The sequence below is a fragment of the Puma concolor genome, chromosome A2 (genome assembly GCF_028749965.1).
Source record: "Puma concolor isolate L17-30 chromosome A2, mPumCon1.1.hap2, whole genome shotgun sequence".
NCBI classification, from domain to species: domain Eukaryota; kingdom Metazoa; phylum Chordata; class Mammalia; order Carnivora; family Felidae; genus Puma; species Puma concolor.
Window position 1 is genome coordinate 116,937,153 of NC_141668.1, and position 26,769 is coordinate 116,963,921.

At 50.3% G+C, this 26,769-nt stretch overlaps 2 protein-coding genes across 9 annotated transcripts in view; one reads left to right on the forward strand and one right to left on the reverse strand.

The window, feature by feature from the left end:
• Nucleotides 1-20,300, reverse strand: part of CAND2 (cullin associated and neddylation dissociated 2 (putative)) — a 33,633-nt gene extending 13,333 nt beyond the window's left edge. Inside the window, exons 1-10 of one of the 2 annotated variants that reach the window (XM_086697383.1) lie at nucleotides 20,142-20,300; nucleotides 15,030-15,173; nucleotides 12,033-12,187; nucleotides 11,224-11,347; nucleotides 7,555-7,820; nucleotides 6,065-6,170; nucleotides 5,745-5,887; nucleotides 3,400-3,692; nucleotides 2,169-2,310; nucleotides 339-1,841 (exon numbers count right to left, since the gene is read on the reverse strand). In XM_086697383.1, the coding sequence (XP_086553509.1) occupies nucleotides 339-1,841; nucleotides 2,169-2,310; nucleotides 3,400-3,692; nucleotides 5,745-5,887; nucleotides 6,065-6,170; nucleotides 7,555-7,820; nucleotides 11,224-11,347; nucleotides 12,033-12,187; nucleotides 15,030-15,173; nucleotides 20,142-20,209 (2,944 nt within the window). In that variant the 5' untranslated portion in view covers nucleotides 20,210-20,300. Of the gene's footprint in view, nucleotides 1-338; nucleotides 1,842-2,168; nucleotides 2,311-3,399; nucleotides 3,693-5,744; nucleotides 5,888-6,064; nucleotides 6,171-7,554; nucleotides 7,821-11,223; nucleotides 11,348-12,032; nucleotides 12,188-15,029; nucleotides 15,174-19,083; nucleotides 19,222-20,141 lie in introns of those variants that run through there. The other variant, XM_086697384.1, reaches the window with a different exon arrangement.
• A 353-nt stretch (nucleotides 20,301-20,653) lies between these two features.
• Nucleotides 20,654-26,769, forward strand: part of TMEM40 (transmembrane protein 40) — an 85,736-nt gene continuing 79,620 nt past the window's right edge. For 2 of the 7 annotated variants that reach the window (XM_086697390.1, XM_086697388.1), the window contains exon 1: nucleotides 20,662-20,789. The gene's annotated coding sequence lies outside the window, so the exon portion shown is untranslated. Of the gene's footprint in view, nucleotides 20,790-26,769 lie in introns of all 7 variants that reach the window. The other 5 variants (XM_086697394.1, XM_086697392.1, XM_086697389.1 and 2 more) reach the window with 5 other exon arrangements.

The following is a 26,769-nucleotide window of genomic DNA, read 5'->3' on the forward strand; positions in this document are numbered from 1 at the left end:
GAGCTGCACTCCCTGCAGGCCAAGAACTCCTTTTATTAACTTGTGCCTGGAGCATGAGGCTGCTGTCCACACCAAGGAGTATGAAGGCTGCATCATGAAAAACTTATTTTTTGTAGGGACGTATTAAGGATTCTGGCTCCTCCATCCCAGAGAGCCCCCAGGAGAGGGCCTACACGTCTCAGGAAACACTGTGTTTTTAATGGCTTCTCTGCCTTTGCCTTATCCACACCAAGACTCTTCAGATCTAATCACTTGAATTAGCTCCCTGTGAGTGAGCCACTTGGGAGAAACTGCCCACCTCTGATCTGGACTGCCTTTGCCCACACCTGTGCCCCTACCTGCAGCAAGCTGCTTCCGGAATCGGGGCAGAAGGAATGGAGGGTTCACGAGGACCAGCTTGCCGATGCACTCAGCCACCACCCCCCGGGTGCCTTCCTCGGCACCCTCACAGCGCTGGAACAGCAGGGCCCAGATGTCCTCGGCGTAGGGCTTCAGGCTGTCGGGCTGGGCGGCCCCCAGGGCCTCCCTGAGCGAATGCAGCAGCAAGTACTGCCGCCGGGGCTCAGCCTCGATCTGCCCCAGCAGGAAGGGCAGGAAGTCAGGCAGGTTCCCGGCGCCCACGCGGCCCAGCGCATAGGAGGCGGCCGCCCTCACGTCCTCACTGGGTGACCCCAAGGCTTCCAGGAGCACTGCCTTCAGCTCCCGCTGGGGGCCTGGCCCGGCCACCTGGCCCACCTCAGCCAGTGACAGGAAAGCCAGGACCTTGACCCCTGTGCTCGAGTGGGGCGACCTGGCATCGCAGACCAGGCGGTTTGCCGTGCCTGCCGCCTCCTGGGGACAAGCGGCTGCAAGGGCTGCCACACACCGAGCCAGAGAGTGGAACACCTGCTTGTGCAGGCCCGGCCCGCCGTCCGCAGCCTGTTCGTAAACAGGCGCAGTGAGCATGCTGATGAGCTCCTCGTAGTCCACGCACGGGGGGCGCGTCCCCACCAGGGCCTGCAGGAAGCCTTCAGCAGCTGCCAGCACACTTGCTGGCAACAGGGGTGAGCGTAGCAACCGCAGCAGCTCTGAGAGCACAGGGCCGCTGACCTTGGCCAAAGAGGCCGGCTGGGCCTGGGTCACCGTGGCAAGGAAGTCCACAGCGAGCTGAGCCACATGCATGTCGTTCTCACTGACCAGGGCGGGCAGCTCGGCCAGCACGGCCTGCACAGCACACGGAGGGAGGCTCAGTCCCTGGCTCTGGGTCAGGGCATCCAGGGCAGCCAGTGTGGCCAAGCGCAGCGCCCGTTGGTTCTTTCGCAGAAACGAGGCCAGAATGGGCAGTGCCTCAGCCACGATGGGCTGCAGGTCAAGCCGCAACGGGGACGAGGCCACCAGCGTCAGTGCCTTGACAGCAGGCAGCCGGGTGATCTCATTCCGCAGGCGGTCCAGAAGGAGCAATAGCGATGGCTGTAGGTCATCCCCAAGCCGGTCACCCAGGTGGGCCACAAGGTGGCCCATGCAGGCAATGGCGCGCTCCTTCACCTCCTGGTCCAGGTCAGTGGCACGGAGCCGTGCTAGGGTGGCTGCAGACATTTCTCCAACATATGGCTCAGGGTCCAGCGTCCGAGGCCTGTCCAGTGGCCACAGGGCCCGCACCAGCTCCTGGAGCACCAGCAGGGCCTCAGCTGCGATCTTGTAGAAAGGGTCAGCCACGCAGGCCATCACAGGTGGCAGGAGGGTCGGCAGGTGTGAATGGAAGGCCTCAGCTGGCTCTGTACTCAGCAGCCCCTGCAGGAAGGCCAGGGCATCCATCCGGATGGTGGAAGAGCTGGAACGGTCCGCCAGAGAGAAGACGATGCCTGTGGGGTGGGTGCAAAGGTTATGGAGCCCCAGGCAATCTCTGGATATGGGGGTGGAGCACCGGCAGGCATGTAAGCTGGACCCAGGCCCCAGGGCTCTTATGTTGCAGATCCTGAAAAATCAGGGCTTGGCCAGGGCTGAGGGACACAAGGCCAGGAAACCCCCCTGAAACCAGAAAGAAGGGCCTGCACCCCAGCTTTGTTCTCACCGCTGGCAGTGGGGAGCCACCATAGGCTGCTGAACAGGTTACCCATGGGGATTGAGGCCTGGGGTCTGGGTTCTGGAAGAGCCCAGGCTGAGAGATACCTGGCTGTAGTCCATCCTACCTGCTACCAACACGGGCATGTGCTCTGCCAGGCTGCCAGGGAGGACACCTGCCAGCTCGGTGAGGAGGCTGAAGCAGCCCTGGCGGGCCCTGACACTCCGATCCTTAAGCTGCCGCTGCAGGGCCTTGATCACGAGAGGCACCTGTGGGCAGTTTGAAGGAGAAACGTGACCACCCAGGGAACCAGGGTGTCCCACCGACTACTGGGGAGCTTTGCTGGGGCACATGCCCATGGAGGACCCCCAGTGTGAGAGGATCACTCCATCTCAAGCTTTCCATCCCTCGCTCCATACACAGACCCTCTGTGGTAGGAACTATTCCTAGGCTCTCTTTACGGATAGGGAACAGGCAGAGAGAGGTTAAGTGACTTGCTCAAGGTCACCTGGCAGTCTGGCTCTCACCCATACACTCCATAAGGGGGAAGCAAGGAGGCCCCTTTCCCTTCCCTGGGTAGATTCTCTCTCCAGAGGAGCCCATCTGTTCACCGAGCTTCAGATTCCAGTGAAGCAAAGACTCCCAGATCTCCATCTCCAACACCAGATTCATGTGCTAACTGCCTGTCTGACCTCAACGTGGGCATCCGAGGACCTGGAACCTTAAATGTCCAGAACGGAACTCTAGATATTCCCTTCTCCACCAGGTCAAGGAATTGCAGCCCATGTTTTAGCCAGACCCTGGAACTCACATAGACACCTTCCTGTCCCTCACCCTTCACATCCAATTTGACATCAAGACCCAAATACTACTCCTCCAGTCTGACCACTCCTCTTGCCCCTACCCCCAGCCCGAAGTGCCATTCCTTTCACCTGGACAGCAGCAACGGCCTCCTGTTGGCCTCCAGCATCTATTCTTTCCCTCCCCGTGACAATTCATTTCCCACACAGCAACCAGAGTGAGCTCCTTCAAATGGGAATGGGATCCTGTAATTCCCCTCCTGTGGCTTCTAGGCTCTTCGAATAAAACTGAAACTCCTTCTTAAGGGGGCTGGAAGCCCTATTTGGGTTGTCTATCTGCCCCTACCCTGTGTGGTTCAGGGGGCCAGGCCTTCACCTGCCATGCTCCCCACTATACTCAGCACCTAACACAGGGCCAGACACACAGTGGGTGCTCAGTGCACACATCTCACTGGGTGGACAGATGGTGCGGTGGTGGAGGGATGGAAGGGTGAGCAGGTGGGAGGGTGAGTCATGAGTGCAGGAGCAAGGATGGGAGACAGGAGGAGGCATGCCCACCTGGCCGCGCAGCATATGCAGGTTGCTGCCTGTTTGGGTGGGCTCCTCCATGGCCTCCAGCCACCCCTTTGGGGGCCGTGTCTGCCGCAGCAACACAATGTAAGCCCCGAAGACATCAGCCTTGACATTCTCCTCGCGTTCCTTGAAGCGGTGGATGAGTGCAGGCGCCAGGGTGCAGTGGAAGTCAGACAGCAGGTCGGGCCGAGAGCCGATCAAGGCGGCCATGCACTTGGCCGCTGCCCGGCGCACCTTCCAGCTCATGTCATCATCATCACTGTACTCGTCCTCACTCTCTGGGGCATGAACAGGACACCCATGTGTCCTGGCCCCACTCAGGCTGTCTCGCAGGATGGGGAAGTGACAAGAGAGGGGGCAGGGAGGAGGGAGTCAGGACTGTTTCATCTTTCAATTTTGATTTACACACTATTAGGAATGTTACCTGCCATTTAGTGAACACCTACTGCGTGCCAAAGGTGGTGCCAAGCACTTCAGATCCACAACCTCATCTGAGCCTCACAACCATCTTGTAAGACAAGGATTATTTCGCCCCTGTAGAAATGTGGAAACTGGGGGGGAATGGCTCACCCCAAGTTACATGAGCAGGGATACAGTTGGAGTTAAACCAGAATCCTCCCTTTGTCTCCAGACCCTTCATTGTTTTGCCTACATGAGGGACAAAACTAACTTCCAAGTCATCAGTGAGAGTTTAAGACAATCCATTTGGGGCACAAAACCCATCCTTTGGTTTCAGAACTGGCTGTGTGATGTTTCACTTGTTGGGATTCCAGAAACGACAGTTGACAGGGCCTCCCTTTGGCCTCCTCACTTCCTCCACCTCTGGCCCCAGCCTCTCAAGTCCGGATTCTGGCTTCCAAGCAGGACTACTAACAAGGAAAAGCTGTGTTTGTGTGACTTTCTACTCTTCAAGCTTTCTACTCTCCAAGTACAGACCTCATCAAGTACTTTACCACGCCTCAGGAATGAGGGTGCCTTGAGCCCCATTTTATAGATGACAAGAATAAGGCTCAGAGAGGGTGAGAGACTCTCCTGAGGACACACAGCTAGGAAACAATAGAGCTAAGATTCAGGCCCACGAGGTCCACCCATACATCTGGAAAGACACACATGAGGCTAAGAAGGGGACAGTCCTAACTAGGGACAGTTAGTGTGTAACACACACAGATCCATTGTGTTCTTTCTATCCGTGCCACTCTGCAGATGACTCAGACTTTCAGAACACTGACCTCTGGAGAAGCCATAGTGGGCCATGTGGATGGTCCCATGGATGTGTCCTATCAGCACTGCAGATATCCTCGGATGGATCGTTGTTTGTTATCTCCACCCTATGCCACCCAGGAAGAAAAATCCATAGCTCCCTGCTACTGACAAGAAAATGCTCAACCTCCCTGGCTTGGCATTTGGGCTTCAAAACGCCTGTCCAACCTTGTCTCCTACCATCCCATCTCACCCTGAGTGAGATCAGGCCCTAAGTCCTTTGCCTCCATCAATGCCCTACCGGCCCAGGGCCATCAGTCTGAGTGACAGCTAGGACCATGGGCACGAATGGAAAAAAGCCACTGCGTCCATTCCCCATCCAGGTATCTCTCTCCCCCTGCCAGTACCTATCATTCCACTACTAGAGTTTCACTCTGCTGGGTGAAAGCTTCATCTCTTAGAAACTGTTACTAAGCAGATACAGATATGGCAGCATAGAGGTGGAGACTGCAAGCCCAGTTTTGCCACTTCCTAGCTGTGTTATCGCAGGCAAATCTCTACTCGAAGTCGGGGTTTCCTTGTCTAAAAAATGGGGATAATAAGAGGCACCTGCGTGGCTTAGTCGGTTCAGCGTCTGACTTCGGCTCAGGTCATGATTTTGCTGGGTTTGTGAGTTTGAGCCCCACGTCGGGCTCTGTGCTGACAGCTCAGAGCCTGGAACCTCCTTCAGATTCTGTGTCTCCTCCTCTCTCTGCCCCTCCTATGCTCATGCTCTGTCTCTCTCTGTCTCTCAATAATAAATAAACGTTAACAAAATTTTTTTTAAATGGGGATAATAATAAACACCTGGTTTTCTAGGGTTATTAGAATGACCATGAGATGAAAATGCTCAGCACACCAGTCGATGCTCAATAAATGACAGCAATTACTATCATTACCTTGATCTGTGCAGAGGGTGGGGGCCTGTGGAATCCAGATTATGGAGGTCAGGGCTAGAGACTGAGGAAGGCTTAAGACCACGGTGGAGGTGCCAGATGTGGCCTTGTCTCTGGCTGGGGGGCCGAGGGGGTGTCCCAGGAAAGCTGCACCCATTTCCGCCTTCTAGCCCCAGTGACCAGTTGGCCACCCACCTTGCTCACTGAATTCATTGTCTTCTGTCTCCATCTGCTCTTCATCCTCGTCACTGTCGTAGTTATAGTTGGGGTCATGCTTCATGTACTGGAGGCAGAGGCTGGTCACATTGGGCACATGAGGACCCATCTCCTTGGGGCATCTGTTGGGGTGGGAGTGGGGAGGCTCTGCTGGACAGGCAGGACAGGGTAGCAGGTAGGCCCAGTGGTGAGTCCTGAGATCTTAGTGCTTTGAGGCCAGCATCCTGTCCCATCCCTTCCCCACCAACTTCCCAAAGAAACCGTGGGCCCCCCTCTCCTGGCACCCGTACTGCACCTACTTCCTCAGGAAGGCCTCAAAGGCCTGGAGGCAGGACTCCCGGAGCTCATCGTCATCCAGGTTACAGAATTCCTCCACCAGGGGCATCAGGCGGTCCAGGTGGGCCCCTAGAGAGCCAGGTGCATCACTGAGGGCAGGCCAGACCCATCCCCAGGCTCCCTCAGGCCACAGCACTCAGCTAGTCCCTGCACCTGCAGCCCTGGCCACTGCAAACTCAACTCAGCAGCTTCAGAGTTGAGCAGATGTGGGTTCTAGCCTTGTCTCTGCCACCTATGACCTATGCAACCTTGGACACAGCACAACACTTCTCTGAGCTTCATCTACTCATCTTCCCAGTAGGGACAGCAATGCCTACCAGGCAGAGATTTTGTGAAGATTAATGACATGTTGCAGATAAAGAGCTCCACCTAAGTTTTGGCACAGGGGAGGCACTCAAATAGCATCTCTTGTTGAAACTATTATTCATGCCCTCCTCTTATTTCCTGCACTAGGTTGTAGCCCTGGGTGGGAAAAACAGAAATGCAGGCACTGCCCTTATGCACCAGGCAAGAGGTGCCCACCTCTTTAAAGGGTTCTGTCCCAGCCCTTCTCCAGTCACACCCTTTCTCATTTTCCTGCCCAATTGACCATGAACCCTAGTCTGACCCTGTGCAGACATCCTTCTTGGGTTCATACTCCCAAGAGTGACCAACAGGTAGCTGTTGTTTGAGAGAGGATGTGGACAGAGCATGGACTTCAGCCTGTGTTCCCCATGTGTGTTCATAAAGTCCCTGGAGTGAGAGAGCCAGAGAGGAAGGAGGGGTAGACCGTGGCCAACTCTACCCACACTGCCTTGTTCCAGCCCAGAACTCTGACGTGCTTGAAGATAAATTCAACCCCAACTGCAGGATTCCATTTCTATAAAGCAAACTCTGGTGACAGAAAGCAGACCAGTGCTTGCCTGGAGTGGGGCAGAGGGAGGGTCGGACTGGAAGAGGGCACAGAGAAACTTTGGGGGGTGATGGAAATGTTCTGTACCTTTATTGCTGTAGTAATTTCACAGCTGTACACATAGGTCAAAACACACCTAATTGTACACTTTAGATAGTGCAGTTTACTGTATGTACCTTATCCCCCAGCAAAAATTTTTAAAAATTCAAACCCAGCTTATAGATTGTTACTATAGCATATCTGTCAAAGTAGGACGATAGAACATATTGTATTTAAGTTTGGTGGCATGATTTACAATTACCCGGGAAACTCATAACAGGTAGGTAAGGCTCAGAAGCATGTGGAGCTCAGGGCCCACCCGCTGCCTCTCAAGCTCCGCCCTCCCCCTTTGAGATGTTAGCCATGCTCCCTTACCTAGGCTGACACTCCGGCCCCACCCCTCTCCCCAGTTCCGACCCTGCCTGAGCCACACCCCCTTACCTAGGCTGCAGTCCGCCCCAGGCCCCGCGGCATCTCCCCACTTCGGCCCCGCCCCCTTACAGAGGGGCTCCACCCCCTTACCGAGACGGTGGCCTGCCTGTCGGCCGACGCTACCCAAACACTGGATCAGAGTGCGGATCGCGGCGGGGCTGGCGGGCGCACGCGGGCCGGGCAGCCGATCCAGCAGGTGGTCAGCGAGCTCCACGAAGAGGTCGGTGCTGCAGGCGGCCGCCAGGTGGCCGAGTGCCCCGACTGCCCGCTTGCGCACGGCCAGGCGTGGGCTGCTCAGCTGCGGCAGCAGACAGTGCAGGAGGCTGGCATGGAAGGCACCCAGAGGGGCGCCCAACCTGGGGAGTCGGAGGGGACGTCGGACGGGGCCCACCCAGAGGGCAACCTGGGCCAGGCAGGTCTCCTTCCCCCAATCCTCTCCTGACCTCCTCGCCAGAATTATGACAACCCAATGGGCCTTGGTATAAGGAAAGGCGCCCTGCAACTGTGTGGAGTAATTATTTATTCTTATTACACAAGAGAAGGAGAGGGGAGGGACTTTCTCAAGACCACTCAGCCAAGAAATACAAGGCCAGGAGTTGAATCCAGATGTCCAGGTTGCCAGCCTGGGGAGAAGGCCTGATGGTAATAGAGTCTGGGTGTCTCCAGTGAGGCTGATTTCCTTGGGAGTCTGGGCTTTGCCTCTAGGCACACTCTCCAAATACCCTGACCGTCCATCCCCTTTACTGAGATCACAGTGGTCTAAAACCTACCTCTGACCTGGTCACTCCACTGCCTAACTCCTTCAATGGCTCTCCAGTGCCCTTTGGATAAGCTGAGCTCTGAGATCAAGGCAAGAGGCAAAACCAGAGAATGCGCAGGTAGAATACAGCCCCTGCTCACTTCAGCAGCTTCTATCCTCACCTCCAAACAGGCCTGTGCATTTTCTGTCCCCCACATATCCTGAGACCTTTTCTTCTCTCACTCCACACAAGCACATTGACCTCACGCTCTCATATCCAGGCCAGCTCGCTGGATTTCATTTATTTATTTGTTCACCTACAATGTCATAGGGCCTGTGCTGGGAGCTCAGGTGAGCCTAGGGCCTGCCCTCATGGAGTCTTTGGTTGAGTGGGTGCCTCCCAGGCACTTCAGATTCAACATGCCCAAATGAATCCATCACCTTCTTCCCCACACACCTGCTCCTTGTTCCCAGAGTGCACCCCACCACAGCCAATGGCCCTATGTCTGGGCCCCCACTTAGTAAAGCCAAACGCCTGGGTGTCATCTTTGAGTCTTTGCCCCTGACCCACTCCAAGTCTATTTCCCTGTGGAGTCTATCTACTAAATACAACCTGAGTTCACCTGCCTGCAGAAGCCTCCTAACCAGTCTCCTTGCCCATTCAACCCCTCCCATCCACCATGCACACTGCAGACAGGAAGAGGAGTCTGAAGCACACAAATATACACAAGGCATTCCTGGACCCCTGCCCTGACCACCACCCCACTCCTCACACATTCAGTGTGATCTAAGCTCTTGCCCAGCCCTCTCCACATTACACCCGAGTGCCACACCTATGCTGCACAACCCCCAGGACCCTATGTCTTCTCCAGCCTCTGGGCCGAAGGCAGTCTCTCCTACCAGGGTCCCCTTTATGCCCACCCAATACTGGACAAGTCCTGCCCATCCTTGAAGGCTCAGCTAGCAGGACCCTCTCTAGGAAGGTTCCCTACCCCCATCCAGGTTAGGGGCTCCTCCTCTGAGCTCCTAAAGACTCTGCTCTTTTCCTTACTGTTATTCTTACTCCCCTTAGTTTATGTGTCTGTGAGCTCCTTCCCAACAGTGCCCCAGACTCCTCCATCTCCACATTCCCAGTACCAGTTCAGCACCTGACATTTTTCTGGGTGGTGGAGTAGGTGCTCAAGTCTTAAAGGGTGAATGAATGGTTTTAAAATGTGCAATACAATTTAAAATACAGGCCCAACAAAAATAGACACTCAGATCAATGGAACAGAACAGAGAACCCAGAAATAGACCCACAAACATATGGCCAACTAATCTTTGACAAAGCAGAAAAGAATATCCAATGGAGTAAAGACAGTCTTTTCAGCAAGTGGTGCTGGGAAAACTGGACAGAGACATGAAAAATGAACCTGGACCACTTTCTTACACCATACACAAAAATAAACTCAAAACAGATGAAAGACCTAAAATGTAAGACAGGAAGCCATCAAAATCCTAGAGAAGAAAGCAGGCAAACACCTCTTTGACCTCGGCCGCAGCAACTTCTTACTCAACATGTTTCTGGAGGCAAGGGAAACAAAAGCAAAAATGAACTATTGGGACCTCATCAAAATAAAAAGCTTCTGCACAGCAAAGGAAACAATCAGCAAAACTAAAAGGCAACCAACGGAATGGGAGACAATATTTACAAACGACACATCAGATAAAGGGTTAGAATCCAAAATCTTTAAAGAACTTATCCACTCAACACCCAAAAAACAAATGATCCAGTGAAGAAATGGGCAGAAGACAGGAATAGACACTTCTCCAAAGAAGACATCCAGATGGCCAACCGGCACATGAAAAAATGCTCAACATCTCTCATCATCAGGGAAATACAAATCAAAACCACAATGAGATACCACCTCACACCTGTCAGAATGGCTAACATTAACAACTCAGGCAACAACAGATGTTGGCGAGGATGCGGAGAAAGAGGATCCTTTTGCACTGCTGATGGGAATGCAAACTGGGGCCGCCACTCCGGAAAACAGTATGGGGATTCCTCAAAAAATTAAAAGTAGAACTACCCTATGACCCAGCAACTGCACTACTAGGTATTTTTCCAAGGGATACAGGTGTGCTGTTTCAAAGGGGCACATGCAACCCCATGTTTATAGCAGCACTATCAATAATAGCCAAAGTATGGAAAGAGCCCAAATGTCCATTGATGGGGGAATGGTAAAGATGTGGTGTATATATATATATATATATACACACACACATACAATGGAGTGTTACTCGGCAATCAAAAAGAATGAAATCTTGCCATTTGCAACTATGTGAATGGAACTAGAGGGTATTATGCTAAATGAAATTAGTCAGAGAAAGACAAATATCATATGACTTCACTCATATGAGGACTTTAAGATACAAAACAGATGAACATAAGGGAAGGGAAGCAAAAATAATATAAAAAGGAGGGGGACAAAACAGACTCTTAAATACAGAGAACAAACTGAGGGTTGCTAGAGGGGTTGTGAGTGGGAGGAGGGGCTAAATGGGTAAGGAGCATTAAGGAAGACACTTGGGGTTAGCACTGGGTGTTATACATAGGAGATGAATCACTGGAATCTACTCCTGAAATCATAATTGCACTATATGCTAACCAACTTGGATGTAAATTAAAAATAAATAAACAAACAAAGGCTCAGCTATATCACCCCAAAGAAGAAAAAGAGAAAGAAAGGGGTGAGAGAGAGGATGAACATATACAGGCTTCAGGGCTTGGAGAGACCTGAATTCAACCCCAGGGTCTGCCATTTACTGTTACCTTGGTGCTGACAGTGACTTTGGGCAGAGACAGAGACTACAGAATTGAGACGAAGGAGCTCTCCTTCCTAGGGCTGCCAGGACAAGTAAGGGACCCCAAGCACAGAGCATGGTGTGCAGTGAGTGCCGGCTCTGTGGATTTGAGTCCCTCTCTGTCCCCTCGCCACCCTCTCCCGGTCCTCCTTGCCCAGGGTGGCCTCCTGTACCTGCTCAGCATGTCAGAGAGGATGTCCAGGGCTTCCAACTGCACAGCCACATCCTCTTGCTGGGCAATGGCACTGGTGAGCTGGCCGGTGATCTTCCGGCACACGTTGGTAGCCAGGCCAGAGCCTGCACGGAGCAAAAGCATAGCACAGTGAGGCTAGGGCTGGCTTCCACCTCTGGTCAGCCTTTGCTGTCATTATGTTCCTGAGCTCACATTCCTGAGAATCCTGCTGACCCTATGTGGTCCAAGGTTTGACCCAGAGTCTGAAAGAACTAAAGGGGGTTGGCTAAGGAAGCTGAACTGATGGTTGACCTGTTGGCTGATTCACCCCATATCCAACCCCTCTGTCTTCTACCTTCTAACTAAGGAGAAGCTCCTTTCCTAAATGCTCTTGCTCTTAGCAGGGGCCAAGTGACCATGTTTTGGCCAGTGAGCTATAGGTAGAAGACTTCTGAGGGCTTCTGGAGAAACATGTGCTTTCCTTATAAAAGACAAAAGACACAGGCAGAGACCTCACCCTGTCCTAATTGACCTGCTAAATGAATTCCTACAAAAGTGGAATGGCTGATCTCTCCAGAATTATGTGAGAAAAGCAACGCTGTACTTCTTCAAGCTGTCATTAGATTTTGTTACTCGAAGCTAAAGCATTCCTGACACAGAGCCATGAAGTTAAACAGAGCTGGGTCTGAATTCTCTGCCACCTACTAGCTGGCTGGTTTTAGGTAAATCCCTTCAACTCTCTGAGCCCCAGTTTCTTAACTGTAAAGTAGCACAAATGATGATAGTGCCTAATCTCTGGGGCCTGGGTACCTGTGGCTGTGGGGGGGAGCTCCGACAGGACAGTCTTGAGGCCGATGCCAGCGATGTCTCGGAGCTGCTCCTTATCTGACCGCATGTTGGCACAGAGGGCATCCACGATGGTCTCCACCTGGTACTCCTTCACTTTGCCCACCAGAGGACCCAGGCTGAGTAGGGAGAGAGGGAGGGATGGGGTCCAAAAGCCCCAGGCTCAGCCTGAGTCACGCTGCTCCTTAGGGTCCCCTCAGGCCCACAGGGCCACATGTGCTGAGGAAAAGGCTCCAGATCGACAGGGGACTCCCTATTTGGCCAGAAGGAGAGGCACCCTATTGCTCTGCCAACATCATTCCTGGCACCTCCCAAACCTGCACCACCTCCTGGGTTTTGCATCTCAGTGTATGGCCAAACCAGTGAACCCAGTAACCTCAGCTGGAAACCAAGGAATGCCTGAGAGCAGCAGTTCTCAAACTTGAGCGTGTATGAGAATCTACTGAAGGACTTGTTAAAACTGACTTCTGGGCCCACCCCAGATGTTCAGATTCAGAAGGTCTAGATGGGGCCTGAAAATTTACATTTCTAGTAAGTTCTCAGTAGATGCTGATACTGGTGGTCCAGGGACCACACTTCGAGAACCTCTGCCTTAGAGCATTGCTTTGCCTATTGTAGTCACAGATCAGCATCATGAGTGTCATCAGCATCACCCGGAACTTGTCAGAGACGCAGAATCTCAGGTCCTACCCTAGGGCTACTGAACCAGAATCTGCATTTCAACAAAGGCCCCAGGTGATTTGAATCCACATTGAATTTTAAAAATAGCTACACTATGGGGCGCCTGGGTGGCGCAGTCGGTTAAGCGGCTAGCTTCAGCCAGGTCACGATCTCACGGTCTGTGAGTTCGAGCCCCGCGTCAGGCTCTGGGCTGATGGCTCAGAGCCTGGAGCCTGTTTCCAATTCTGTGTCTCCCTCTCTCTCTGCCCCTCCCCTGTTCATGCTCTGTCTCTCTCTGTCTCAAAAATAAATAAACGTTGAAAAAAAAAAAAAAATAAAATAAATAAATAAATAAAAATAGGTACACTAGACATACCAGTTCTCAGCCTTAACTGTGCATTGCCATCACCTGGGACCTTTAAAAAATTGTCACCTGGGTGCTAGCCCCAGAGAATCTGAGTTAATTGGTTTTCAGGTGTGGCCTGGACATTGGCAGGGTTTTTTTTTTTTTTTTTTGCCTTTTTTTTTTTTTTTTTTAATTCCCTAGGTGATTCTACTGTGCCATTAAGGTTGAGAACCTCTGACCTAAATGAGTGGTTCTGAGATGTTGGTGTTCATTAGAATGCAGATTCCCAGGTGCTGCCTTCTCATCTGCCTACCTCAGCCTCCTCTCCCCACCCTTCCCAGTCCTGAATCTGAATCCCTGGGGAATACATAGCTTCAACAAGGGTCCCAGGATACTCCAATGCATACCAGTTTGCAAACCCTGACTCTCTTGATGTTTTTCTCCATCAGTTCCTCCATCTAAGTAATCATAGGGTTCCCGTTTCCACCTCTCATAGTTCCTGATTGGGGTGCAGTGCCCTCAGGGGTGTTCTGGAAATTTATGGGGGCCTTTTTTGGTCATTGTAACTAATAAGATGTCGCTTCTGGCTTTTATTTTGGGGGTGGGGGGTGGCTGGGAAAGACAATATTGCAAAACAGAACATGTTTCACATCCTGCTGGATGTGTTCTAACATCCCACTGGGCATTCGTATAGGAAAAATAAAACCTTTCTATAATTATCTGAGTCCAAAATCTACTTTCAATTTACATATAAACACAAAGTACTTTTTATACTATTTTAATAGACTCTAAATTTTCCAAGCATATAATTGTGTAGGTAAATTAAAGGAAGACTGTACTTGGTTTTTTGGGAAACTACCAGGAGATGTTCACCGTTTCAGAAAATCGTGTCACTAAGAGCAACGCTGCTTGTGGTATCTGAGTCCCCAGCATCCATACCTGTCTCTACCTACCAGCTGCCATGGCACCCACAATGAGCCTACATTTAGAACAGGCTTCTCATGACTTTATCACTTCAGTCAACGGGCCCAAGCATTTACATACCGAACACATGCTACTGTGTTACTGGTTCTGCTACTGGGAAACCACCATCCACCCTATCTTATCGCTACTGCATGGCCAGAGGGATGCTTCCAGACGACAAACATGACCACGTCATGTTCCTGCATAAAACTCTACTGAATTCCCTCTGCTCTTAGGATCAAATTGAAATTCATTAAGACGACCCAGAATGCCTGGGCTCAGCTCACAGAGTTCGAGAGGCAATGCCCCAATTCTCATTGACCCCTGCCATTCCTCAATCCTCCACCTACACACACGTGTGCCCTGCACATACCTCATCTTGCTTTTTTAGCTCTAAAGGTACTCTCCACGGTCTCAGGACTGTAACCTCATAGTGCCGAGGGCAAAGACTTTTGGGGCCCCCTGTCCCTTCAGCTCTCACCACTCTCTGCATGCCAACATGACCTTCCAGCTGCTAGCACCTGCATGTGTACCTCAGGGCTTTCTCTGGCTGGAGGCGTCATGGGATACATAACCCTCCATGCTACCTTGGGAACAGCCTCAACAGGACTTGACAGCTGGCGGGTGGAAAACTCCATAGGGCGTCCACTACAACTGTGTCCCAAAGGCCCCCAGTAGGGTTAAGCTCCATCTGCCCACAGCAGTATCTTGCTTGATATTTCACACCTTATTGGTTTTCTTCCTTCCCTACCTCATTTCCCTATTCTCCTACTGGAGTTTTCTGAGATCACTTCCCAAATAAACTTACACTTGAATCCTTGTCACCGGGTCGACTTCTGGGGAAATCCAGACCACGGCACTGTCCACCTCCTCTGGGCCTTCAAGAGCTGCTCAGCAACTATTCTATCAGAAGCTGCACCCCAAAGAGGCAGGGATCCCTGGGGTTCTGTCACACCTGGCCTTGTCCCATCCATACCGAGGCCAAAACTCACCACTTGACGGCCAGGTTCTGCACCTCGCCATTCTTGTCCTCCAGGAGCCTGAGCAGCATCTTTACCACCTTGCGCTCACTGTCCTCGTCCAGCTGGATGGAGTCCTTCTGCAGCTCTGACATCAGGTCACTGGTGGCCATGAACCTGGGCGTGAGGGCAGAGGAGGATTACTGAGCAGCTCCAGGCCCCAATAATTTGGGAGGTATCTCAGCATTCCCCCAGAAGCAGACCTTGATACAAAGATTCAAGGGCAAGTAGATTATCTGCACTGTAGGCATGGTCGGGCTACAAGGAGACCCATGTGTAAGGCACCAGCTGCCACATGGTGGCAGACTATGAGTGGTACAGCAACCTGGCCAAATGCTGAGTTCTTTGAGGTTGGTGGCTCCTGCTTCTGCCATTTATGTAAATGTGAACTTGGGCATGTCACTTCACCTCTCAGAGCCCTAGTTTACCTGTCAGAAAAAAAAAGGGGGGGGATAAGAATAGCACCTGCCTTGCGGGGTTATATGGAAGTTAAAATGAAAGAACGTATGTGATGGACTTAGCATACAATGAGCATTCAGTAAGTAGCACTTCATTATAATGGCATGTTACATCATTCACTTCTCATTCATGCTAGAAGGTCGAACAGACACCTCTCTACCAGACAGGTGGAGTGGGGCTAGCCCTGCCCACCCCCACCTCAGAGAACCCACTCAGCCCCTGCCTTTAGACCAGTGGTTCTCAAACTCTAGCTGACATCAGAATCACCCACAAGGCTTGTTAGACACTGCTGGGCCCCACCCCCAGGGTTTCTGGGATCAGGTCTGAGGCGGGGCCCAAGAATTTTCATCTCTAACAAGTTCCTGGGGGTGGGGACCCTACCCTGAGAACTACTGCACTAGGCCATGCTGATGGGCCACAAGCACATCTTAGACACTAGTGTCAACAGCTGACTAGTCCACAGCCATGGCTCCCTGGTCCAGGGTGGGCATCAGAGCCAAGTGCTGCCCACCCACAGGTGGGCAGATCTGTGCAGCCTGATGCTGTGTCCCGGGTAATGAAAACTGCAGTGGGAGTCTTGAGTTGGAAGGCCATGAGCTGGGGCTGCAAGGGCATCATGGAGCACTGCTCCTGCCAAGATTAAGAAGGCAGAGCAGCCTTACGCTGGCAGCCCTCGGCTGTGTCCACCTTGCAGATGTTTTTCAAAAATCTGATTTATCAGCATTTGGGAAACTGGGAAGGTTGATGTAAAAGTTGTGATTTCCAGATTCTCTTGAAAATAGAGTATTTGGATACAACTGGGCCAACATCCCCTGGTGACAATAACTGGCTGGTCAAGGCATGGCTGCCCTCATTAGGTAGGACACTCTCTCCAGTCCACCAGGTTCCCACCAGGCCCACTGCACCTGTTCACTGGCTCCCGCAGGCACTTATGAGGACAGACTGGAGAAGGCCAGAGCGGCAAGGAGAGATGCGGCAAAGTCAGGGCCAGTGGCAGCCCCAGAGAAAGCCTCCAGCTTTTGGTGACCCACCAGGCCACTCTGCCTCCTCACACCAGCCTTGCTTTTGGGCTTGAGCTTGCTCTGTTAACAAGAGCCTCCCCCACCCCTCCCAAGCCTCCTGTGGCAAAATTGATCACAGTCGGGATTCTAGCCTCATCTTTGCAGGTTCAGACCTGCTGCATGATGTCACGGGGAGGCCCCCAGCGCCCTGTTACCGGGAAGGCACTGGTCTTTGTCACTGCTGTTTATTTTTAACAGCTGGGATTAGCCTCAAGCTGCTGAAAGGAAGGAGGCTGGGCTGGAGGCCAGGAGGGAGTGGCAGGACTGACTGTGCCCACCTCTGGGCCTCCTCATTGCAGATGCAGCCAAGGTAAGATGAAGGAGAAGGTTTGCAGTTGAGCCAGGCCAAGGCCTGGGGTAGGCATATGCATTCCTAGGTCTGCCCGGCTGAGGGGACATTCCGAGATGGCAGCCAGGATCTCTAAGCTGCATTTCTGCTGCAGTTCATGGTGACCCAGCTCACCCCGGAAACTGAAGGAATGTGTTCCTTTGCCTAAGATGAGCCTCCTGCCCCCCCTCTTTCTTCTCTGTTGAACTCCTATTCGACTGTCAAGGGCCCAGCTCAAATGGCCCAGCCTCAGGGATGACTTCTCTGACCACTGTGCCCTATCCCCAACCCACAGTCTCTAATCATGCTTGGCTCCCCTGGATAGATTTCTGTGAGAGCACTCTGCACTCCTCATCACAGCACTCCTCAAACTTCATTACAAGCTTGGTCACCAGTGTGTCTCCTCATTAGATTGTGAACTCACAAGGGCCCATCGTGTTCATCCCTGGGACTCCAGACCCAGCAAAGAATAGTTCTGGAGAGGGCCTGGGAGGCAGGGCGAGGGAAGGAGGGAAAGGAGGGAGAGAGCCAGCCCCTGACAGCCAAGCAGCGTGTGGAAACCCGAACTCAGAAACCAACCCTTCCGAGAGATGCCTCAGCATTTCAAACACCCCCGAGTTCCTGCAAATACCCGGCTCACAGAGAAAGAAAGCCGTATTGTGTACATGGATGTGGTGGTGGCAGTGGGGGATGTAAAGCATGTAATTTGGTAGATAAGAGCTTTAGCACTGAAGTTTGGCTTCATTTATTCTAGGTGAACTTAGGCAACTGACCCCTCTCTGGAGTCTCATTTTTCCCACCTATGAAAGGGGAATATTCTTTGCTCCACTTCATAACATCCTTGGGAGGTTTCAATAGGACAACCAGCTCTTCGCATGAGGCAGATGGGAAAACCAGGCTCAGAGGGGCTGTAGGAGCTGTCCAAGGACACACAGCAAGTTGGGAAGAGTCTCCGCCCACCAGTCAGGTCTCCCGGCTCCTCAACAATTACTATTATGTTTTCAAAAAATGATTTGGGAATTCCTGCAAGACCCCCCAGTTTATCCATCTGGCTGCTGGAGTCTGAGTGGGAACTGAGCAGCCTCCTGCCCAAAGAGGGACAACATGGATCAAAGGTTTCCTTCACCCTGCCTGGGACCCCCACTTGCTGTCGCCACCTGCCTCCAGAAGCCAGAGGACACAGTTTCAGTTTCATTCCAGAGAAATCCTAGAGGCAACTCAGCTGAAATACTCTGCCACATGGGCACCTGGACAGTTGGTCAGCAGGACCCAGCCTTCCTGGTATTTGGACTTTAAAAATAGACACCATCCTCATATGCTTGGGTGGTTTTAAGTGTTCTCAGGCAGAGCAGACTGAAAGGGCTTCTCTGGCTCTAGATGGCAGGGCCAACTCCCTCTCTTGGAGACTGGACCTGGGGCCCAAGAGACAGTGGTGCAAATCCCCTCGGCCACTAGCCGACTATGCGACCTTGGGCAAGTCACTTCACCTCGCCAAGCCTCTGAAGAACAGGAAAGACAATCATACCACCCAGGCAGAGGGGCGGACTGACTGAGACTGCACTGGACAGCACAGCAGGGAGCCTGGGACCCAGAAAACATTCACTGAGCACCTTCTGTGTACCTCGAACAGACTCTGGGATGCAAAAAGGAAACACGCAGGCCTGGCACAGGGGCTAGAAGTGATGCAGTAGAAACATGGGGCGGGGAAGGCGCTGTGGGAGCCCAGGGGAGGTGCCCAACCCTGCCTGGGTGTCAGGAGGCATCCCAAAGAGGTGACAAAAGAGTAGGGGTGAGCCATGTGAAAGAAGGAAAGAAAGGGGGTGGGGTTTACAAGTAAAGAGTGGGCAGAGGGCATGGCAGGTTTCTGATGTGCATAAGTAACGATTTATTAAACACTTACCTGGGTGCCAGCCACTAATCTAGGCATTGCACATGTTATTAACTCTTTTCATACACACAGCAACCCTCTGAGGTGGGTTCTATTATCATCCCATCTTATAGAAACAGAAATTGAGGCTCAGAAGTCCACAGTCACACAGCCAGTAAGTGGCTGGGGCCAGGGTCTGAATCCAGCACTGTGTTCTAAAGCTCTACTCAGAGGCACTTGAGGGGTGCTGAGGATTGGGTGTCAGGAGAGGGCAGGAGCCAGATCAGGAGAACAGGGCCTCAATCTCCTCACCTGTCAGAGGGCTGGAATCAGATGGCCTTGCTGAGATCTCAGTTTCTGGCTTAAGACTGACCTGGATTTGGACCCCACGTCCTCCACTTCATAGCTCTGTGACTGCGACTAGCCCCTTCATGACTCTGAGCCTCCATTTCCCTATCTGTAAACTGGGGATAAACTGACAGAATGTTCAATAAGTGGGTTATGTTGGTCTCTGTGGGCTCCTTTTAGCTCCCAGGGTCCAGAACTGGCTGTGTGACCAGGGCCAATCCCTTTGGCCTCCAGGGGCCTCAGTTTCCCCCTGAGGATGAGGGGGTTGGACGAGAGGTTTCCTCCTTTCTTTTCAGCTCTGTTCCTGTGTGGCTCAGAGATGTCTGGCGAAAGGGGAACAATGATAAGGGGAGTGGCACCCAAACCCTAAAAGCCCCCACCCCAACCATCACCTACCAGTGCCTGCAAAGCCACTCAGCCCAGCCCCCTCCTTAGGGCTGTGTCAGAGCAAGCCTGGAAGGGGAGGGGAGGAGAGAAGATGCCCTGATGAAGTGCAGGGAGGAGGCCTGGGATGACTCTGAAGAGAAGAGGGCGGTGCTGGGGGTATCCATGGAAAAGTCATTCCCCGGGTCGTGGGCCCGACAAGGGACTGAGTTCCAGTGCCAGGAAGAAGAGGCAGGCGCTGGGATGCCCAAGGAGGGGCTGAGGGCTTCACCGTGGGTTGAAGCGGGGGGCCTGGGCGCATCAGCCACGGGGAGAGACGAGGGCTGGGCAGAGGAAAGGAGGCAGAGGAAAGGTGCAGAGGGGCGGAGCCGGGGCTCCGCCGACCAGGGGACGGTGGCAGGGGTCGAAGCGCGCACGGTGGGAGATGAAGCCGGGACTGTAGAAAGGGCAGGGCAGCGACGAGGGAAACAGGGAAGCCGGGGAGGCGGACGCGGGGGTCAGGGGAGGGGTGGAGCTTTACGCGGGGAGAGGGGCAGGGGCTGCACGCTCGTGGGGGATGGGCCGGCGCGACCCGAGGCGAAGAAGGCCCGGGTTTCAGTGGAAGGCGGAGAGACTGGGGGCCGGGCAGCGGGACGCACCTGAAGTCCTTGTCGCTGGACGTCATCTTCTCCAGGAGACTGGAGATGTGGAAGGCGGCGGTGCTCATGGTGGCTGCACGCCGCGGGGCCGGCCGGCGGGAGGGAATATGGCGGCGCGGGCGCCCCCTCCCCCGCCTCGCGGCGCGGGCTGCGCTCACCGGACAGAAATAGCAGCCCCCGCCCCGCCCTGGTGGCGCTGCGCTCGCGCCTGGGCCGGGGCCGCCGCGGCAAGCGGAAAGGGGCCTGCGAGAGGCTCTATGGTCTGCTCCCGGGCACCAGCCACTGCTCCGTGCGTGGCACAGACCGACTTGCACACCTCCAGAGATGGGGAGCTCACCACCTTTCACCGGTAAACTCCTCCTGATTCCTATGGGTCCTGACTCTGGTTGCGCGGCACTCGCGTGGGATCAGAGAGTCTCAGGTTCAGATCCCAATTCTCCTGGCCAAATTACTTCACGTCTATGAGCCTCAGCTTTTTCATCTGTAGGCATTCAAGCAACAAGAGCTGCTATCGTGGGTCAAACCAACCAAAGCACTTCCACCCCCACCCTACTCCTCATGTGGCCTGCCTCAGAATCAGGCAGGAGCTGAAGAGTGTACCTAGTCACCAGGTCCCTTGCGTGCTATCTCCAGTCTTCAGGCCACAGGGTAAGTTTCTTCATTTTATAGAGATGCAGCTGAGACCCAGAGAAGCGTAGAGACTTACTAAGTGTGGAACAGCCAATGGGTCTGAGATGAAATCTGGACAGACCCTAAATCTTTCAATGCCTTGTGCAACAATCCTTCAATGAAGCTGCCCACGCCTTCTTCAGTTAGGTACAAGCCCAGGGTTGGAGGATATGTAGGAGTACGAGAGAGCCCCGTACCTTTTTAAACAGCCAAGAGGCTGCTGGCTCTCAAGAAAGGGAGGCTCAACTGAGCACCTCGGTGGCTCAGTTGGTTGGGCATCCGAATTTGGCTGTGGTCATGATCTCTGCGTTTATGGGTTGGAGGGCCCCGTAGGCCCCTTGGGGCTCTGCACTAGAGGTGCAGAGCCTGCCTGGGATCCTCTCTCTCTCTCTCTCTCTCTCTCTCTCTCACCCTCTCTCTGCTCCTCACGCATTTATGCTCTCTTGCTCTCAAAATAAATAAACTTAAAAAAAAAAAGAAAGAAAGAAAGGGAGTAGCATGTGCTTCAGAGCAAAACAACACTGCATTCAAATTCCTGCTAGGTTGCTTCCTGGCTGTGTGGCCTTGGGATAATAACACAACTTCTCTGACCTATGTTTTTCTCCCTCATAAGATAAGGATTAAAAATATCTTTTTTAATAGAGATATTAAAAAAATATTTGGGGGCAGCTGGGTGGCTCTGTCGGTTGAGCCCCTGGCTCTTGATCTCGGCTCAGGGTGTGATCTCCATTGTTCATGGGAGTGAGCCTGTTAGGCCCTACGCTGACAACCTTGGGATTCTCTCTCTCCCTCTCTCCCTGCACCTTCCCTGCTTCCCCCTTCCCCTCTTTCTCTCTCAAGATAAATTATATATATATATATATATATATATATATATGTATGTATATATGTATGTATATATATGTATGTATATATATATATATATATATTTTTTTTTTTTTTAAGAAAATGCAAACAGTGGAGAGGAGGGGCAGAGGGAGAATCTCAAACAGGCTCCACATTCATTGTGGAGCCCAAGGTGGAGGTTGATCCCACAACCCTGCGATCATGAACCAAGCTGAAATCAAGAATCTGATGCTCAATCGACTGAACCACCCAGGTGCCCCCAAAATATCTTTATTTTATTATATGCTCATTGGGTAGCTGGTTTCTAGGACAGTGCTGTCTAGAGCAGAACTTTCTGGAATGTTGGAAATTTTCTTTGTCTGCACTATCCACTATGGTAGCTATTAGCCACAGGTGGCTATTGAGCACTTGAAATCTCACTAGTGTAACTAAAGAACTGAATTCTTAATACTATTTACTTTTAATGAATTTAAATTTATTTTTTATTTTTTTTAATGTTTATTTTTGAGAGACAGAGAGAGACAGAGTGCAAGTGGGGGAGGGGCAGAGAGAGGGAGACACAGAATCCAAGCAGGGTCCAGGCCCTGAGCTGCCAGCACAGAGCCCAACACGGTACTCGAACTCCTGAACCATGAGATCATGACCTGAGCCAAAGTCAGACGCTTAACTGACTGAGCCACCCACGTGCCCCTGAATTTAAATTTAGCTACCTGTGGCTAGTGGCTACCATAGGGGCAAATGCAGTTCTAGACAGTAGGAACATAGCAGGGGACTAGACACACAGCTCCTGACCCTTGAAGACCTTATATTCTAATGGAGCATATGAGTATTAAAAAAGTAAGTGATCACATCAGGAAAATAAGATCTATACAGAAAATAGGGGCTCCTGGCTGGCTCATTCGGTAGAATGTGTAACTCCTGATCTCAGGATTGTGAGTTTGAGTCCCACTTTGGGTGTAGAGATTGCTTTTAAAAAATCTTAAAAAAAAATAAAAAGAAAAGACAAAGGGGTGAGAGAATAGAGATGTATGGAGGGGCAACTTTAGCTAAGGTGGTTGGAGAAGACCTTTTTGAGGAAGAGATATTTGGGTTAAGACCTAAACAGATGGGAAGGAGACAGCTGGGCAAAGATTTGAGGGAAGAGCTTATCAGACAGAGGGAACGGTAAGGACAAAGGTTCTGAGGCAGGAATGAGCTGGATGTATTTAAGAAAAGGCAATGACTGGGGTGCCTGGGTGGCTTAGTTGGTTGAGCATTCAATTTTGTCTCGGGTCAAGGTCTTGTGGTTCGTGGATTCGAGCCCTGCATTGGGCTCTCTGCTGTCAGCACAGAACCTACTTTGGACCCTCTGTCCCTCTCTCTCTGCCCCACCCCCGCTCACATGTGCTCTTTTTCTTTCTCTCAAAAATAAACATTGAGAAAGAAGAAAGAAAGAAAGAAAGAAAGAAAGAAAGAAAGAAAGAAAGAAAGAAAGAAAGAAAGAAAAGGTAATGGCTGGAATGTGCTCACTCCCCTACTGGAAGAGGAGAGGTCAGAGAGGTACCTGGTTAGGGGCCAGATCATTCACAGCCTTTCAGGCCAAGGTGAGAAGGTGGGTTTTATGTTGGAGCACTAGGGAGCCACTGGAAGGTATTAAGCAAGGAGATGAGGTGACTGGTTTATGTTTTTAAAAAGCTCTCTCTGGCTGCTAAGCAGTCGTGCAGTCATGATTAATAGTGGTCTGCATCAGAGGAGCGGTGTTGAAGGTGGGAAGAAACGGACAGATCCTGAATGTATTATAGAAACGGAATGTAGCAGCTTTGCTGAAGGATTGGATGTGGACATGAGAGGGAGGAGAAATTATAGGCGTTTAGCTGGAGCAGCTGAGAAGATAGTGATGCTTTTTATGAGGATGAGGGAATCAAGGGAAGGAACCCTTTGCAAGGAAGGAGGACTTAAGATCTTTGCATTGATCTGTTGTCTTGGAGATTCCCACAAGGCATCCAAGGAAAGATGTCATATTGACAATTGGATACACCATTTGCATGGGGGGAGAGCACTGGGTCAGAGTTAGAGATCAAGGGAAGGTCTTCACACAGAGATGGTGTTCAAAGTGATAGGTGTGTACAAGGATGGACAACATTAAGTGTTACCAAGGATGTGCAATAAATAGAACTCTCATATGGTGCTGGTAGGTGCTTTAAATTGATGCAGCTACAATGGAACACTGCTTGGTGATATTTATAAAAGCTAATAAGCATGTATCTACCTTGACATACCCACACAAGAGCGGGGTTCAAACTCACAAACTGCGAGATCATGACCTGAGCTGAAGTCCAACACTTAACCAACTGAGCCACCCAGTCACCCCCCAAATTCCCACTTTAAATAGTTGATTTCTCAATTTCTTCTAGGAAATCTGTTCTTTTTTGCTTACTATTTTTTTATATTATTACTAGGTGTGTACACATTTAAAATTATTATACATCATGGGGAAGTATTCCTTTTATCCTTTGTACTGATAATCTTTTTCCAAAATCATGCTTTTTGCCCTAAAGCCTATTTTGTCTTTGATAAATATAGTGATGCCTGTTTTATCTTGGTTAGAGTTATTTGACCTTTTTTTCTTCATGCTTTTCTTTTAAATCTTTCTGGAGGCTAATGTTTTGGGTATATCCCCTACAAACATTTTGAATTAATTTTAAACCTACCAAAAAGTCGTATATAAAGAAGAAAATAATAAAGGTCAGAACAGAAATAAGTGAAATAGAGAGTAAAAAAGACAATAGAAAGGATCAATGAGGGGTGCCTGGGTGGCTCAGTGGGTTAAGTGTCTGACTTCAGCTCGGGTCAGGATCTCACAGTGAGTTCAAGCCCCGTGTCGGGCTCTGTGCTGACAGTGTGGAGCCTGAGAGACCTCTTCCGGTTCGGTGTCTCCTACTGTCTCTGCCCCTCCCCCACTCATGCCTTTACTCTCTCTCTCAGAAAGAAACATTAAAAAAAAATTTTTTTAAAGAAAGGATCAACGAAACCATTGATCTCTCTGATTGTTTTCTCTGAGGAGCTAAACAAAATTGACAAACTTTTAGCCAGAACAACCAAGAAAAAAAGAAGACTCAAATAAAATCAGAAATGAAAGAGGAGATGTTACAACAGATACCACAGAAATACAAAGGGTCATAAAAGAATGCCAACAAATTGGACAACCTAGAATAAATGGATAAATTCCTAGAAACATGCACCCTTCCAAAACAATCATGAAAAAATAGAATCTCTGAACACACCAATTACTAGTAAGGAGATTGAATCGGTAATCAAAAACCTCCCAAAAAACAGATGTCCAGGATCAGATCCTTCACTGGTGAATTCTACCAAACGTTTGAAGAATTAATACCAATCCTCAAACTCTTCCAAAAAATAGAAGAGGAGCCCTCCCCAAAAGTTACAAAATAGTATGGAGTTTCCATGTATCCTTTCATCTTCCCCTAATGTTAGACCTTACATCACCATGTTACAACGATCAGAATGAGGAAATTAATATTGGTACAACACTATTAACCAAACCTTACATGGATTTCACTAATTTATCCAGGAATGTTCTTTTCTAGTTCCAGGATCCAATCCAGGTTCCCACATGACATTTAGCTGTCATCTCTCTTTAGTGTCCTCCAACAGGTGACTGTTCCTCTTTCTCTTGTTTTTCATGACGTTCACCCTCCGGAAGAGAATTGGTCAGTTATTTTATGGAATGTCCCTCAATTTGGGTTTGTCTAAGGTTTTCTCATGATTAAATTGATGTTATGCATTTTGGGGGCAGGGATACAACAGATGTAGTGTTATGTATGCTCTTTTCGGTTCATCTTATCAGGGGCTTCATTATGTCCATATGTCTTATGATTGGTGATGTTAACCCTGATCATCTGGCTAAGCTGTGATCATTAAACTGGGTTTTACCACTATAAAGTTGCTCTGTTTCTCTCTTATTGTTGTTGTTTTTTAATTTTTATTTATTTATTTTGAGATAGAGTGAGCGTGAGCTGGGGGAGAGGCAGAGAAAGAAAGGGAGAGAGAGAGAGAGAAAGAGAGAGAGAGAATCCCAGGCAGGCTCTGTGCTGTCAGCTCATAGCAGGACACAGGGCTCAATTTCACAAATCATTAAATCAGGACCTGAGCCGAAATCAAGTGTCTGAGGTTTAACCAACTGAGCAACCCAGGTGCCCCACTCTGTTTCTCTTTGTAATTAATAAGTTTATAATTTTGTAAATTTACATTTAAATTTTTATAAATCTTAATAAATTAGAAAATTTTGCACATTGTACTTAATAAATATCTTGGAGGAGATCATTTGACACTATGCAAATATCCTGTTTCTTTGCACACTTTCACCCACTAATTTTAGTATCCACTGGTGGATCTTTCTGTTACTATTATTGCTGCCAAATGGCAGTTTTCTATTTCTCTTTCCTTCAACATTTATTAATTGAAATTCTTCTGAAAGGAAGAGATTTTTCCTTCATTTATTTTTTTCCAGTTATTTATTCATATCCATGGTCAAATGTAAATTCATTTTATATTTTGGGTTATAATCTAGTACTATTATTATTTATTTTGTTGCTCAAATTTTTCTAGGTCTTCCCATTGGGAGCTCCTTCAGATCAGCTCCTATGTTCTTTTTATTTTTTTATTTTTTAATTTACATCCAAGTTAGGTAGCATATAGTGCAACAGTGATTTCAGGAGTAGATTCTTTAATTCCCCTTACCCATTTAGCCCATCCCCCTTCCCACAACCCCTCCAGTAACCTTCTATTTGTTCTCCATATTTAGGAGCCTCTTATGTTTGGTCCCCCTCCCTGTTTTTATGTTACTTTTGCTTCCCTTCCCTTATGTTCATCTGTTTTGTATCTTAAAGTCCTCATATGAGTGAAGTCATATGATATTTGTCTTCTCTCTAATTTCGCTTGGCATAATACCCTCCAGTTCCATCCACGTAGTTACAAATGGCAAGATTTCATTCTTTTTGATTGCTGAGTAATACTCCATTGTGTATATACCACGTCTTCTTTATCCATTCATCCATCGATGGACATTTGGGCTCTTTCCATACTTTGGCTATTATTGATAGTGCTGCTATAA